Source organism: Doryrhamphus excisus, chromosome 1, assembly GCF_030265055.1.
Source record: "Doryrhamphus excisus isolate RoL2022-K1 chromosome 1, RoL_Dexc_1.0, whole genome shotgun sequence".
In the NCBI taxonomy this organism is placed as follows: Eukaryota; Metazoa; Chordata; class Actinopteri; order Syngnathiformes; family Syngnathidae; genus Doryrhamphus; species Doryrhamphus excisus.
This window is the reverse complement of record NC_080466.1, coordinates 27,780,576-27,797,564: the sequence shown is the minus strand read 5'-3', so window position 1 is coordinate 27,797,564 and position 16,989 is coordinate 27,780,576. Positions and strand designations below refer to the sequence as shown.

At 40.8% G+C, this 16,989-nt stretch overlaps 1 protein-coding gene across 7 annotated transcripts in view; it reads left to right on the top strand.

Moving 5' to 3' along the window:
- Window positions 1–16,989, top strand: part of gphnb (gephyrin b) — a 190,504-nt gene that overhangs the window by 128,892 nt on the left and 44,623 nt on the right. For 5 of the 7 annotated variants that reach the window (XR_009119164.1, XR_009119165.1, XM_058046186.1 and 2 more), the window contains exons 7-10: window positions 199–293; window positions 9,832–9,898; window positions 13,836–14,108; window positions 15,785–15,919. Coding sequence is in view for 4 of the 7 variants with exons in the window: in XM_058046186.1 (XP_057902169.1) it covers window positions 199–293; window positions 9,832–9,898; window positions 13,836–14,108; window positions 15,785–15,919 (570 nt within the window). In the remaining 3 variants the exon portion in view is untranslated. Of the gene's footprint in view, window positions 1–198; window positions 294–3,351; window positions 8,488–9,831; window positions 9,899–13,835; window positions 14,109–15,784; window positions 15,920–16,989 lie in introns of those variants that run through there. The other 2 variants (XR_009119159.1, XM_058046189.1) reach the window with 2 other exon arrangements.

The window sequence follows — 16,989 nt, the reverse complement described above, 5'->3', positions numbered from 1 at the left end:
AGCAATAGCATGAAACATATTGGCATACAACAGATGAATAATCCAACACGTCCACACAAATGTACATTTGTATGTACTTGTATCTACTGACTCCATCCACAGGAAGTGGAAGAGGAAGAGGAAAAGCTAAGATGCAGACAGTTTGTTCAGCTACGATGCCACTAATGCATCCCTCCCTCTGTTCTGTCATTTCTCCAGGCCACTAAGGAGGTGATAGAGCGTGAGGCTCCGGGGATGTCGCTGGCAATGTTGATGGGATCCCTCAACGTCACACCACTAGGCATGCTTTCCAGGTCAGAAACTCCCTCGCTTTTTTTTTTTTTTTTTTTTATCCCTGCCACAAACGAAGTTATGTTCATTCTGCGCCTGTGAGTCAGTGAAACATGCGGATCGTTTGTTTTGCAGCTCGGCCAGGAAGGAATCAGCTTGTTTTTCCTTTATACATTTATACAAATGCAGTAAGAGTATGACGGTGACGAGCACCCGTGAGTCACGATTCAGTGACAAAAAACACTCAAATTGCAAAACAACCTTGCAACAATATTTTTGCAGTATTTTGTCGGTGGAAATTTTTACATTACATTGAAATTGTATACATGCGTCTGATACTGGCAAATATGAGTACCATTGCAGTCGTGCATGTAATTGTGCACATGTGAGTATAATAAATTTATATTTATATTTATATTCATATTCATATTTATATTTATATTTATATTTATATTTATATTTATATTTATATTTATATTTATATTTATATTTATATTTATATTTATATTTATATTTATATTTATATTTATATTTATATTTATATTTATATTTATATTTATATTTATATTTATATTTATATTTATAGTTTGTGTTCATATTTGTGTTTATATTTTGGGTTTATAGTTTGTGTTTATGTTTATATTTTTATTATTTTTATTTTATTTTTTATTATTATTTATTTTTTTGGTTTATATTTATATTTATATTTATATTTATATTTATATTTATATTTATATTTATATTTATATTTATATTTATATTTATATTTATATTTATATTTATATTTATATTTATATTTATATTTATATTTATATTTATATTTATAGTTTGTGTTTATATTTTGGGTTTATAGTTTGTGTTTATGTTTATATTTTTATTATTTTTATTTTATTTTTTTATTATTATTTATTTTTTTGGTTTGTGTTTGTATTTATATTTTTGTTTTATATTTATATTTATATTTATATTTATATTTATATTTATATTTATATTTATATTTATATTTATATTTATATTTATATTTATATTTATATTTATATTTATATTTATATTTATATTTATATTTATATTTATATTTATATTTATATTTATATTTATATTTATATTTATATTTGTTGTATAACAATGTAATACAGTATGTGTCAATGCAAAACTTTTTTAGTTTTTTAAAGGCAGAAGTTTTTTAAAGGCAATAACATTAAAATACATTCCATGAAATCAAACAATGTAAAGTAACACTCATAATTCATTATATCTAGAATATGTTATGTAATAATTCTAGTAATAATAATAATAATAATAATACATTTTATTTGTATAGCGCTTTTCAAGATACTCAAAGACACTTTACAAAAGAATGAAGTTGAATAGAGCAAGTAAACAGAATAAAAGACACACCAAAATACAACATTCATTGGTTAATACACAGTTAATAAAAAGCGGGGCGGGGCACAGCAGTCAGATATAAAAGGTTAGACATTAAAAACAGATTTAAAGAGGTGGGTTTTGAGTTGTTTTTTGAAGGTGGGAAGGTCAGGGCAAGCACGGAGTGAATGGGGCAAAGAGTTCCAGAGAGTGGGGGCAGCGATGGAGAAGGCTCTGTCTCCCCAGGTTCGGAGCTTGGTCTTACAGGGGAGTGCCAGGAGGTTTGAGTCTGAGGAGCGAAGGGGACGCGGGGGATTATGTGGATGGAGGAGGTCTGTGAGATATGGGGGGGTCAGATCGTGGAGGGCTTTGTAGGTGATGAGAAGAATTTTGAAGTGAATGTGTTGGGGGACGGGAAGCCAGTGGAGGTTTTGGAGGACAGGGGTAATGTGTTCACGGGAGCGGGTGGAGGTGAGGAGGCGGGCAGCGGAGTTCTGAATATATTGTAGTTTGTTGAGGGTTTTGGATGGTGTACCGTAGAGAATGCTGTTGCAGTAGTCCATTCTGGAGGTGATGAATGCATGGATTAGGGATTCAGCGGCAGAGAATGTAAGTGATGGACGGAGTCGGGCTATGTTCTTAAGATGGAAGAATGCAGTCCGGGTTAACTGTTTGATGTGGGGTTCAAATGAAAGGGTGGGGTCTAGGAGGATACCAAGGTTGCGGATGAGCGGGGATGGAGTGAGGGTGGCGCTGTCAAATTGAAGATGGAAATTATGGGTGGGCGCTGTGGTGTTTTTGGGACCGATGATGATAATATCTGTTTTGTCACTATTAAGTTTGAGAAAATTTTGTTCCATCCAAGTTTTGATATCAGCTAAGCAGTTGGTGAGGGTGGAGTAGATATTGGAGGTGATGGAGGTGGTAGAAATGTATAGTTGAATATCATCGGCGTAGCTATGGAAATTGAGGCCATGTCGACGGATGATATTGCCAAGTGGAAGGATGTAGAGGATGAAGAGAAGAGGACCAAGCACCGAACCTTGGGGAACACCTTGAGGTAAAGGGGCTATGGAGGAGGAGCAGCTATTTATGTGCACAAACTGTTGACGGTTGGTGAGGTATGATTGGAGCCAGGACAGAGCAGAATCGGTGATATTGAGGCTGGTTTTGAGGCGGGACAGGAGGATAGAGTGGCTAATGGTGTCAAAGGCTGCGGTGAGGTCTAGGAGGATGAGGATGGTAAGATGGCCGGAATCGGAGGAGAGAAGAAGATCATTGGTGATTTTAAGAAGAGCTGTTTCAGTACTGTGTTTGGGACGGAAACCGGACTGGAAGGATTCAAACAGGCTGTTGGAGTTGAGGTGAGATTGAAGTTGAGCAGCTATGACACGTTCAAGGATTTTGGACAGAAAGGGGAGGTTGTATATGGGACGGAAATTGGAGAGGTTATTGGGATCGAGACCAGACTTTTTGAGTGTGGGGGTGATTGACGCCAGCTTGAGAGACTGTGAGAGGAGTTAATACTTGTGATCAGCGGGGAGATGATGTGGAGGCAGGGTTTGATGAATGAAGAAGAGATAGGATCCAGGGAGCATGTTGGAGTCTTCATACCGGTTAGTATTTCAGTGAGTTGCACGGGTGAGATAGGTGTGAATTTGGAGAGTCGTTGGGTGGAGCCAGATAGTGGAGGGTCAGGGGGAAGCGAGTGAGCCGAGGGGGGGGTTAGGGAGCTGTATATTTTGGTAATTTTGGACTGGAAGTAGGTTAAGAAGTTGTTGCATTTGGTGGTGGTGAAGGATGAGGAGGAGTTGTCATTTGGCTTTAGCAGTGTGTTGATTGTTGAAAAGAGGGATTTAGGATTGTTGGAACTAGATGTAATCAGATTGGAGTAGTATCGTGAGCGGGCAGTGTTTAAGGCATCTTTATATTGCTGTAGAAAATCTGTGTAAGCTTGAAGATGAACAGTTGGGCCAGATTTCTTGTACAGTCTCTCAAGCTGGCGGTTACGGGTCTTCATATTATGGAGCTGAGGGGTGTACCAGGGGGCAGTGTGGGAGAAGGAGACCAATTTGTTTTTTTTAGGGGCCAGTTCATCAAGACAGGAGGAAAGGGTATTGTTGTAGTAGGAGACAAGTTCAGAGGGGTCCTCAGACAGCAAATTTTGTGGTTAGAAGTGAGGTAAGGGCATGAGGGTTGATGGATTTGAGATTCCTGAAGGTTATTTGACGTTTGATTTTTGAGACACTAAGAGATGTGTGTAAATCAAATGTGATGGCCAGATGGTCTGATATGTGCAGGTTATGGCTAGTGAGGTTGTGAATATTGATACCAGGCTTGACTTGGCGCCGCTCTGGTGGCAGCCTGCTACAGCAGCTCTCGCTCTTCGTTGAGTTATTTTCTTCTTTATTCTGTCTTTTTCATTCTTTTTCTAGGTTATTGTTAAAGGAACGGCTTCGTAAATGCTCAGTTCAACTGTCCACCATAGTGATAGTGTTGAGCTGGCATTTCTCATAATTTTTCGACGATGTTTTCGACCGCACGCCGAAACTCTATTGTTTACAGTAGGGACCAGCTGTTGGCGCTCCGCAACACAGCGGCGCTGCCCCCCGGGGAACCCCTCGAGGTTCCCCGGGAGGTAAAGAGGAGAAGACGGGGAAGCCGTGCCGGAGCCCAATGCCGCGACAAGAGGAGGAGATACAGACCAGTTCTCCCGTCCATCATCATGGGGAACGTAAGATCTCTCCCCAATAAGATGGACGAACTAGCGGCGCTGACCCGGCATCAGAGGCAGTTCCGGGAGTGTAGCGTCATGTTGTTTACGGAAACGTGGCTGGATACACGGACCCCAGACACGATCGCTACACTACACGGATTCACACTACTGCGGGCGGACAGGACAAAGGAGAGCGGTAAGAGGAAAGGAGGCGGGCTAGCAGTGTTTGTGAATGATAGATGGTGTAACTCTGGGCACATCACTATTAAAGAGCAACTCTGCTGCAAAGACATTGAACTGTTAGCCGTTAGCATGAGACCGTACTATCTGCCGCGGGAATTCTCGCACGTTATCGCGATAGCGGCGTACATTCCCCCCTCTGCTAACGCCGACGCGGCCTGTGACGTCATCCACTCTGCCGTGGGCCGGCTACAGACACAACATCCGCAGGCTCTCCTTCTTCTCTCAGGTGATTTCAACCACGCTTCTCCATCCTCCACCCTGCCCACCTTCACCCAGTATGTCACCTGCTGCACCAGAGACAATAAAACACTGGACTTGTGTTATGCCAACACCAAGGAGGCATACAATTCAACAGCACTTCCTCCCCTGGGAAGATCAGACCACAACCTGGTACATCTCCAGCCTGTGTACAAACCTCTGGTACGCAGGCTGCCAGCTGTGTCCCGCACAGTGAAGAGATGGTCTGATGAAGCCGACGAGGCTCTGAAGGATTGTTTCAACACAACAGTGTGGGAGGAACTCTGCCATCCTCATGGGGACGATATAGACAGTCTCACTGACTGCGTCACAGACTACATAAACTTCTGTGTGGAAAACACTGTACCCACCAGGACTGTACGGTGTTTCTCCAACAACAAACCGTGGATTAATCCGGACATAAAGGCTCTCCTAAAGGAGAAGAAGAGGGTCTTTAAGTCAGGAAATAGGGAAGAGCTGAAGGCTGTGCAGAAGGAGCTGAGGAGGAAAATCAGGGAGGGGAAGGACTGCTACAGGAAAAAGATGGAGGAACAGCTGCAGCAGAACAACGTCAGAGGAGTCTGGAGAGGCCTGAAAACCATCTCTGGCCACAAGGGGCCCGACTCCCAGGCTGCTGGGGACCAGGTAAAGGCTAACGATCTGAATCTATTTTTCAACAGGTTTGATCAACCATCTGCCCATCCCCCGGCCCAGCACCTCCTGCCGAAACTTCTGCCGAAACTCCCCCCATCGACACCTCGAGTGGACAGCCCTACCCCCACCTCCCCCTCCTGCACACAGCCATCCCCCACCACTTCTCACCTAATCAGCTCAACCTGCTCACTAACCTCCCCCCGCACACAGCCCCCCTGCTCCAACCTGACCCTCACAACATCCCAGGTGAGAAACCAGCTCCGGAAGACCAAGGCGAGGAAGGCGGCGGGTCCAGACGGCATCAGCTCCAGGCTCCTGAAGTCCTGCGCGGACGAGCTGTGCGGGATTGTTGAGCACATCTTCAACCTGAGCCTGAAGCTGGGGAGGGTGCCACAGCTGTGGAAGACATCCTGCGTGGTTCCTGTCCCCAAGACGCCGCACCCCAAGGACCTCAGCAGCTACAGGCCGGTGGCACTTACATCACACCTGATGAAGACCCTGGAGCGGCTGATCCTTGACCATCTCCGCCCCCTGGTGGGTCCTTCGATGGACCCGCTCCAGTTCGCCTATCAACCTGGCACTGGGGTGGACGACGCTGTCATCTTCCTCCAGCACAGAGCGCTCTCTCACCTGGAGAAACCTGGGAGCACGGTGAGAATCATGTTCTTTGATTTTTCCAGTGCGTTCAACACCATCCAGCCAGCACTTCTGAGGGACAAGCTGGAGAACACAGGGGTGGACCTGCACCTCACATCGTGGATACTGGATTACCTCACCAACCGTCCACAGTATGTGAGGACACGGGACTGTGTGTCCGACACAGTTGTCTGCAGTACGGGGGCTCCGCAGGGAACGGTCCTGGCTCCGTTCCTTTTCACCCTCTACACAGCAGACTTCTCCTACAACACACCAACCTGCCACCTGCAGAAGTTCTCTGACGACTCTGCAATTGTTGGCCTCATCACAGATGGGGACGACTTGGAGTACAGAGGACTGACACAGGACTTTGTGGACTGGTGCCAGCGGAACTGCCTCCAGATCAACACGGGGAAAACCAGAGAGCTGGTGGTGGATTTCCGCAGGCGCATCCACTCTCCTCCAACACCAGTGAACATTCAGGGAATGGACATTGAGATGGTGACATCTTACAAGTACCTGGGTGTTCATCTCAACAATAGACTGGACTGGACTCATCACACGGAAGCACTTTACAGGAAGGGCATGAGCAGACTCTATCTGCTCAGGAGACTGAGGTCTTTTGGAGTGCAAGGGGCACTCCTCAAGACGTTCTATGACTCTGTTGTGGCTTCAGCCATTTTCCAGGGAGTGGTCTGCTGGGGCAGCAGCATTTCGGCTGCGGATAGGAAGAGACTGGATAAGATCATCAGGAAGGCCAGCTCTGCACTGGGTTGCCCTCTTGACCCAGTGGAGGTGGTGGGAGAGAGGAGGATGTTGGCTAAGCTATCATCCATGTTGGAGAACGACTCCCACCCCCTGCAGGACACTTTGACAGCACTTGAGAGCTCCTTCAGCGATAGACTGCTTCACCCCAAGTGTGTGAAGGAGCGATATCGCAGGTCCTTTCTTCCTGCAGCTGTCAGGTTGTACAACCAGCACTGCTCCCAATAGACTTCTACACTGCTATGTACATCTGTGCAATACTTTGCTTTTTACAGTATAGTTACTCCAGACCCCATTCACTGTGCAATATCTGATCAACCTCCATGTGCAATATTAAGGGCTCTAAATGCAATATACTAAGTTCTATGTGAAGTGTTTCCATAATGCCTCATATTAACTCCCTAACAAGATCTCAGTGTATAGACTGGTCATATATCTCATCTCGTCTCATATTATCTACATACTGTATTGTATATAACTCTGGGAAAAACTGTTGATTTTTATTAATACTTGGGTCGTTTATATTGTTTATTTTTCTATATTGTGTATTTTGTACTGCTTAACTGACTCTGTACTCTTGCTGCTGTGCAATACAAATTTCCCCACTGAGGGACGAATAAAGGCATATCTTAATCTTAATCTTAATCTAGTGCAGACAAGATCCAGGATGTGTCCTCTGGTGTGGGTGGGGAAGTTAACTTGTTGAGTGATGGAGAAACAGCTGAGAAGATCAAGGAATTCTGTCGCAGGTTTGGAGTTGGAATTGTCAATATGAAGGTTGAAATCACCGAGCAGAAGGATGGATGATGAGATCGCATTTAATTGGGTGATGAGGTTCGTAAAATCTGATAGGAAAGAAGAATTTGGTTTTGGGGGGCGATAGATGACAGCAGTGACAAGGGGGGATGGACCGGACAGTTTGAAGGCAGTGAATTCGAAGGAGTGAACATTTTGGAGGGATATTTGAGTGACTTTGATGTCCTTTTTATATATGACTGCTGTGCCACCGCCACGTCCGTCAGGACGGGCGTTTTCAAGGTAAGTAAATCCAGGAGGTGTTGCTTGGTTTAGGGAGAAATAGTCCAAAGGTTTGTGCCAGGTTTCTGTCAAACAGAGGAAGTCCAGTTTATTTTCAGTGATGTATTCATTTAGAATGAGAGCCTTGTTGTTGAGAGAGCGGACATTTAGGAGGGATAATTTGAGATTATAAGAGTTCATCATTTGATCTTGGCTGCGGGAGAGTGGGCGGAGATTTATCAAATTTGCATGTTTATTGTTGTAATAGCGGAGTCCAGTCGGGCGGTATGACCAGTGGGATGGGATCTTGTTTGTAGGTGAAAGAACAGGCTGAAAAGTAGAGCAAGCAGTAGCAGGGTGCAGTGAACGCTGTGGCCTGCAGGAGGAGCTGTGGGTAAAATTGTAGCCGGATATGGAAGAAGAAAAAGAGGGCGTGTCTGACTAAATGTAAATAGTCACGCACTGTGAACAAGCCAAGCTTGCTAGGATGGAGACCGTCAGTAGTAGTCCGATTTGAATCAAACTTTACATTTTGGCTGACATTTGGATTTGTGTGTAAAAGTTAACATTATAATACGTAAAAGGTGATTAACATTACGTTAGTGATGTCTTGGTACTGTACGTATGTACACAGGAATATTGCTCGATATTTTCCAGTCGTATTTATCTGACGGCAAAGTTTAAACAGGATGTTTTTTATACGGCCATGAGGATTGCCGTCTTCTTTTCAGCATATAAAACAGCATTTAATCTTCTTTTTCAAAGCATTTTCACTATAGTCACAGCTTGTTAATGCTTTTCAAGTTTTCCCCATTTTCAAAAACTTCCCACGCTCGACATACAAGTGGGCATGTCAAATCTCCAAATAAGCGTTGCGCCTCTGCCTTTAAAGCTTTTTCCATTCCCACATCGCTTGATGATATTTACTTTTTGACTGCTTTCAATTCGCTGATTCATCGACTTCCTCCTCTTCTCATCGGCGAAACCAGAGCCATGGGCTCTTCCAGGATTACCTGTTGATGTCTGGGTGGGAATTGCAGATGTACTAATACATTTGAACGGGTGTAAATTCCAAAAATGGGAAGGAAGTGTGACACCGAGAGATAGTGGAGTCTCTCGAGACAATAGGGAGGGTTGGCAACTGCACAATGTGGTGCTCAAAATATTTCCTCCAAGATTGGCAGGGCTGCATATATATTTAGAAGCCGTGTACCATTTTTAGATTCAGCTACGATTCATTATTTTAGCTTAGCTCGGAGGATCCAAGATGTATTTTATGTTTATGTTTGTGTTTGTGTTTATGTTTGTGTTTATGTTTATATTTATGTTTAAGTTTATGTTTATAGTTTATGTTTATATTTATATTTTGTGTTTATATTTATATTTTGTGTTTATATTTATATCTTGTGTTTGTGTTTATGTTTATGGTTAAGTTTATATTTATTTATATATTATTTTGTGTTTATATTTATATTTATATTTTGTCTTTATATTTATATTTTGTGTTTACATTTATATTTATATTTTGTCTTTATGTTTATATTTATATTTTGTGTTTGTTTATATTTATTTATATTTATATTTTGTGTTTATATTTATATTTTAATTCATATTTATATTTTGTGTTTATATTTATATTTTGTGTTTATATTTATATTTTGTCTTTATGTTTATATTTATATTTTGTGTTTGTTTATATTTATATTTATTTATATTTATATTTTGTTTATATTTATATTTTAATTCATATTTATATTTTGTGTTTATATTTATATATTAAATTCATATTTATATTTTGTGTTTATATTTATATTTTGTGTTTATATTTATATTTTATTTATATTTATATTTTTTGTGTTTTGCTTTTTGTATGGCGTGTTCTTGTCCACTTCCTGCTTCCATGTTTCTTGTGGGTTTGTGTATTCCAGACCTGTATGCGGTATCCGAGGCAAGACGCTCATCATTAACTTACCAGGAAGTAAGAAAGGCTCCCAGGTAGGTTGATTACTTTTTATTGCATTAAAATGAATGGAAATTTTGTTTATGGTTTTTCCAATAACTTTACTACAAAATGGTGTGATGGTGCTATCTGTTGGCAAAGAAGAGTGCTAGCAGAGGCTTTAAGTTTCACGGGTAATTTCACTCAACATTTTCCAGCAGGACGATGCTTTCACAAGACGTAACGTTTGGTAACTGCAAGTTTTCTTAGTATACTATAATTCTTCAGGTGTAAAAGGGACTTTAACATGCTTTTAATAACAGTTAAGTACATTCTCCACCACTTATCGGGGGGGAGCAGTCTCAGTTGGGAAGCCCAGACTTCCCGGTCCGATCGGGAGGACACCAAGGCATTCCCAGGCCAGCTGTGAGACATAATCCTTCGAGCGTGTTCTAGATCTGCCCTGGGGGCGTCACCCGACTGGGCATGCCCAGGACACCTCACCAGGGAGGTGTTATAATATGGGCTAATAACTATAAAAGCAATCTTAAAAAGGTCAGTAAGGATAATTCATAATGCCGCCTACAGAGAACATACTAACTCCTTATTTCTAAAATCACAAATACTTCAACTTACTGATATAGTTCATCTTCAAACAGCTAAAATAATGCATAAGGCTAAAAATAACCAATTTCCTAAAAATGTCATCCAATACTTCTTAACTTAAACTATATTAGGAAAGCAGGAAGTGAACAAATGTAACAGTTACTGATTGTAAAAGTACCAGATGGAGGGGTAGGATTGAATAAGCTTTGCTTCTTCCTACTCCTTTTGGACATGTGGAACTGTGAACTGATTATGGGATGCATTCAATTGTAATCTGATGCATGTTCAAATGAAATAAAACCATTACCACTACCATGGCCATTACACCGATGCCTCCTGCTACGTGTTCTTATTCTCTGGCAGTGTGAATATCAAGGGTGGACTGGTATCGCCAAATCTACTTATCGACCTCCACCTACCACCTTCCCTCACTCCAGAACCCCGAGATATACTTACCTCATTCCCAACCCGGAATACTGAACATCTTTGCACCCAAACCTACTAGATTGTGTGTGTATACTATGTACACGCTATACAGTATACGTATGGATTTAAAAATAGAATATGTGTCTTTGTATACTCATTGGAGTGATTCATTGACTGTATTTGGAAAAAGTGTGGATCACAGTCCATGTGTGGGCTCGTGCTGCGTGTGATGTTTGCACGCACGTGGGAGCGTGTTTGTTTCAATGTCTGATTCCATGCGCTCAGATTTATTTTTGATTTTTTTTTTCTCCGTGCTTCGCGGTGATGACCAAATCTGTCTTTGTCTCATTGTACAAATTTCATTTGAACATGAATCAGATTACAATTGAGTGCATCCCATAATCAGTTCACAGTTCCACATGTCCAAAAGGAGTAGGAAGAAGCAAAGCTTATTAAATCCTACCCCTCCATCTGGTACTTTTACAATCAGTAACTGTTACATTTGTTCACTTCCTGCTTTCCTAATATAGTTAATGTTTTTTTAAATTTTTTATTTATTTATGTTTTTTTTTATTTCTTGTACTAGTTACTATGGCAACTGTATTGACAGTTACTTAACATGTTTTTCCGCAACCTAATTTTCCAAAAAATTATTTATTCTTTTTGTGTGTTTTTCACAATAGTATGAAAGGTCAATTTTATGCCGCTCACATGAAATAATTTTTCATGTTTATTCAACTGTCATGTTTTTCAACTTTTCATGTTTATTGTCAATACAGTTACTATGGTACCCATTATGTCATTGGATGGTCATATCACCTCGTACTTCGGTATGTGACAAAAATAAATAAATAAATAACTACATAAATAAATAAATATATATATATATAAAAATAAATTTATAAATAAATATATATATAAATAAATACATACATAAGAACAAAAAAACTTAAACTATAAGTTTTTTATTAGTAATAAAATATAAAAAAAAAACTTAAACTACATGTTTTTTTTTATTATTATCAGTTACCCCATGCCCCACCCGTTTTTTACTAATGATTTTTTTTTATTAGTAATATAATAATAAAAAACTTAAACTATACGTTATACGCTCGCGTCTTCCCGATCGATGTTTACTATCGCTATTAATCAGTTACCCCATGACCCACTCAAGAGATCCTCCCCTCATCGCAGACACAGATGGGCGGAGCTATGTTTATATTCTCTGATATTGAGAGATATCGCCAAATTACAAATTATTATTATTGCAAATTACATAGCATCCCTAACGTCAATATCACACGTGTTCCGTGGAATTTGACTTTATGGATTATTTCAAGTGTTTTGTTTATTTTTATCGCTCTTATGCTAGGTGGTGGTTGTCATTCATTATAGACGGGCAGAAGCAATCACATGAATAATATCACACATCAGACTCGGTCACTAGTGTGTGTGCTCATGCATTAGCCATCAGAATCATCGTACTTGATTCCGTAACGGAGAGCTAACACTTGTCAAACGAACCAAACTGTATCATCGTTAGAGTTCGCCCCTTAATGGCGTAAATTGTCTTCTCGCTTTGTGTCCCGTCTTTCTTAGTGGGCGCTGTCTGTCATGCAGAGGTCCTCTTCTTCATCATCACCTTCACTTTCATTCTTCTTCTTCTTCTTACTCGGTCCTGCATTGACTTCACGAGGAGTATATCTAGGATGCTTCTCTTTAGTGTTCTTGACAGTTACTCCCCTCCAGGACAGAGCAGAGGTACCCAGAGATACCCCAGCATGCAATGCAGGCAGTACACAAATCAAAATCAAATAAACTTTATTTGTATTGCACTTTTCCTGCAAAGACATGCAACACAAAGTGTGTTACAGAATTAAAAACAATTACTACGATTAAAAGGAAAAACAAATACTAAGAAAGCCCCTCCCTCCCACCGTCCATACTAGACACACACACAAAAAATTTATAAAAAAAAAAAAAAAAGATTAAAGACACACCTTTTTAATCAGGCTTTTAACTAATATTTTTAAACTTATCATATGTTTTTATCTTTTTAGTCCTATTTTACCAGCACTGCTCCCAATAGGGCAGCACGGCAGTCTAGTGGTTAGCGCGCAGACCTCACAGCTAGGTGACCAGGGTTCAATTCCACCCTCGGCCATCTCTGTGTGGAGTTTGCATGTTCTCCCCGTGCACTCCGGTTTCCTCCCACATTCCAAAAACATACTAGGTTAATTGGCGACTCCAAATTGTCCATAGGTATGAATGTGAGTGTGAATGGTTGTTTGTCTATATGTGCCCTGTGATTGGCCGGCGACCAGTCCAGGGTGTACCCCGCCTCTTGCCTGAAGACAGCTGGAATAGGCTCCAGCACCCCCCGCGACTCTCGTGAGGAAAAGCGGTAGAAAATGAATGAATGAATTATTATTATTATTATTAAAAGACCCGTGCCGGACATTTAAAAACCAGTAAGAGAATCTTAAAAGCAAAGAGTATTAGTATTAGGTACTGTGGATAAAATGACAATTCAAGACTTGCAGGGACGGAAGAAGGAGTCAGGAATCAAGGTCATATTTTTAATCCAGACTGCTTAGAAGACAAATGGCGGTGTTGCAAACTCATTTGCGAGTTGTGTGGATACAGTGAAGCTTTGGCTTGATTAATAATGTATCTTTTTCGGTGCTTAAAATATACAGGAAGATAAATAATTTCACAGATTAGCTTTTCTCTGAGGAGAGAGGAGAATGGAGTGTTTAGCATGGCGGAGCAGCCGACGGCATACTGACACATAAAGTCAGCAACCAGAAAGCAAAGCACAGATTGCAGAAAGGAAACAATATGCTCAAATGTGACAAAAATTGATAGATAATAACTTTTATGTACGTTTGTAGGAAATGACCAATCCCATAATTGCTTCCATGTTGATAGAGTTTGAATGGTTTGTTGTGTCCATGACAGGAATGCTTCCAGTTCATCCTGCCGGCGCTGCCCCACGCCATCGACCTCCTGCGTGACGCCGTGGTGAAAGTAAAGGAGGCGGCGGACGAGCTGGAGGACCTGCCGTCGCCGCCGCCGCCTCTCTCGCCGCCACCCAACAGTTCGCCACGGCGTCAGACGGAGGACAAGGGCGTGCAGTGCGAAGAGGAGGACGAGGAGAAAAAGGACAGCGGCGTGGCGTCCACAGAGGACAGCTCCTCCTCCCACATTACCGCAGCATCCATAGCCGCCAAGGTATAAATGACACTGAGGGAAATAGCGTGTGATGAGTTTATATCATTAATTATGCTAAATATTTTAATCTAATTAATGCATCATGGCACAACACGGCGCTCTGTTATGACGACAGATGGCGGCACAGCGTAGAGTCTGCCGTTCTTTTATAACTTTATTGTGACATGAACACATCAACAACAGTGCAATGGAACGCCAACTGCTTAGCTGCATAACACATTTTGCACTATAGATCGTAATGGTAATTAATGCTAATGGTTTTATTTCATTTGAACATGCATCAGATTACAATTGAATGCATCCCATAATCAGTTCACAGTTCCACATGTCCAAAAGGAGTAGGAAGAAGCAAAGCTTATTAAATCCTACCCCTCCATCTGGTACTTTTACAATCAGTAACTGTTACATTTGTTCAACAATACAGTTACTATGGTAACTGTATTGACAGTTACTTAACATGTTTTAACGCAACCTAATTTTCCACAAAAACTATTTATTCTTTTGTGGTTTTTCACAATAGTATGAAAGGTCAATTTTATGCTGCTCACATGAAATAATTTTTCCTTTTAACATTTTTTCATGTTTATTCAACTTTCATGTTTTTCAACTTTTCAACTGTTTGTCAATACAGTTACTATGGTACCCATTATGTCATTGTATGGTCATATCATCTTGTGACAAAAATAAAATGTAAAAAATAAATTAATTAAATAAATAAATAATAACAAAAAACTTAAACTATAAGTTTTTTATTAGTAATATAATATAATAAAAAACTTAAACTATATGTTTTTTATTATTATTATCAGTTAACACATGCTCCATCCGTTTTTTTTTTTGTTTTTTTAAGTTTTTTATTTGTAATATAATAATAAAAAACTTAAACTATACGTTTTTTATTTTTTGGATTTTTTTCTTTTTTTTTATTTATTTTTTTATTTTATTTTTGTCACGTACCGAAGTAGGAGGTGATATGAGCATCCAATGACATAATGGGTACCATAGTAAGTGTCAATATAGTGATATATATAGCACATCATGACTGGTTCAAGACTCTTCATCCTATGTATGTAGCGTTACATACATTGTTTTGGTCAAACAGGTTTTGTGGCTCTGAGTGGGTTTTAATTTGGTGGAAATGGGCCCAAATGGCTCTTGTGATGCCTTTGGTCTTGTCAGGTTAAAAAAAATGCAGTTAATGACAATATTGAACATGTGTTCTTACACAAAGCTACAAATAAGCACTTTAAATAATAGATTTGCTCTTTTTCATCTGTCTCCTCCGTCAAATGTGTACATTATCATTAACATCGATAAATGTTTGAATGGCTTGAAGTTAAGCTATAAATAATCCATTAACATATATATGATGATATATGCGGTGCATCTGTGAACATAAATTCATCATGTGTCTGCATCATTTAGTGTACCTGTGTGTGTCTTGTGTGTTTACATGTTAGTCCTCAACGTGTGGCATCCTTTAACTCCATTCCCATCATGCCATCCTCTTTGACAGGATAACATCCCAGTCACAAGTACATGTGGGTAAGACCCCCCCCCCCACCCCTCATACTACAACAATGCTATTTTGCCATATCCATATGTGTGTGCATGTGTGTGTACATCCATATGTGTGTACTATACTTATGTAAATATACACGTGTGTGTGTTTTCAGATCCCAGACTCCATCATCTCACGGGGTGTCCAGGTGTTGCCCAGGGATACGGCCTCTCTCAGCACCACGCCCTCAGAGTCGCCTCGCGCTCAGGCCACATCCCGCCTCTCTACCGCTTCCTGTCCCACACCCAAAGTATGTACATACACACTGCGGCGTCCGAGTTGCCATACGCACTTCAGTCGTTTTGGGATGAAGCTTTTTCTTCTCCTGGACTAAAACCATTACCATGACAACTGAACATTTGTGTTAGCATTTAGCATCTGTCAACACGGTTTTGAATCATATGATTATCTCGTGTTGGCATGCTAACATGTGTGCTAACATATCTCTTCTAAGGATTTGAAACCAAAACAAAAAAACAAAAAAAAGCCGATGGGCAACCCCTCTTTCTTTCTCTCTCTCTTTTTCTTTCTCTCGCTCCTTCACCTCGTGTGTCAGTGTCACATCGCTATGTGTCTGGCGGACAGCAGGCAGGTGACATGGGATTTGAAAAGGGGTAGCCATAGCAACGGGAGGACAAGGATGTCAGTGGAGGGAGGGAGACAGAAGGCAGCTACGAGGAATTGCTTTCTTTGTCCCTCCAGTTTTGTCCAGCTCTGTTAACCCTTTGCAATAAACGCTGAACCACATATAAGTGTTGCAACTCAGCATTCGGTTTAAAGCCATAACGGTGGACTTTAGTCTTTGGACTTTGGTCTTAAAGGCCCAAATCCATCGCCTACTTACTTTGAGATGTCAGTGAGTGGCCCTGCATGACCCGTTCATATGCCCACAGCATTACTCAGCCAATGACGTGTGTGCTCATGTGTGCACGGCAGACAACCGACAGCCCCGAAGGCTTTTTTTGAGGTATAGCTGCTGTAGGTTCATTTCATTTTTTTTTTTTTTTTTTTTCTTGAATCACAGCGACAAGCTGACATATGTTCCCTGAAAATCCCCCTCGTTGCAAGCGGCTGCTGACAGTGTGTAAAGAACGTCCCCCGAGACGGAAGCATTCAGGTTCTGTTCGTTGATGCATTTTGTGCGCCACCTTGAGCTGCGTTTGTTTGTTTGTTTGTTACGCTATGTCGCGGTTTTGAGAGGTAAAGGTCTTAATTGGGTATCCGGCTACTGCTGATGCACAAAGGCCTGACACCCCCGGGGGGTCAGGTAAGGTAACACTATTGACGGCAAAGTTGCTGTTATTGCAAGTAAACTCTTAT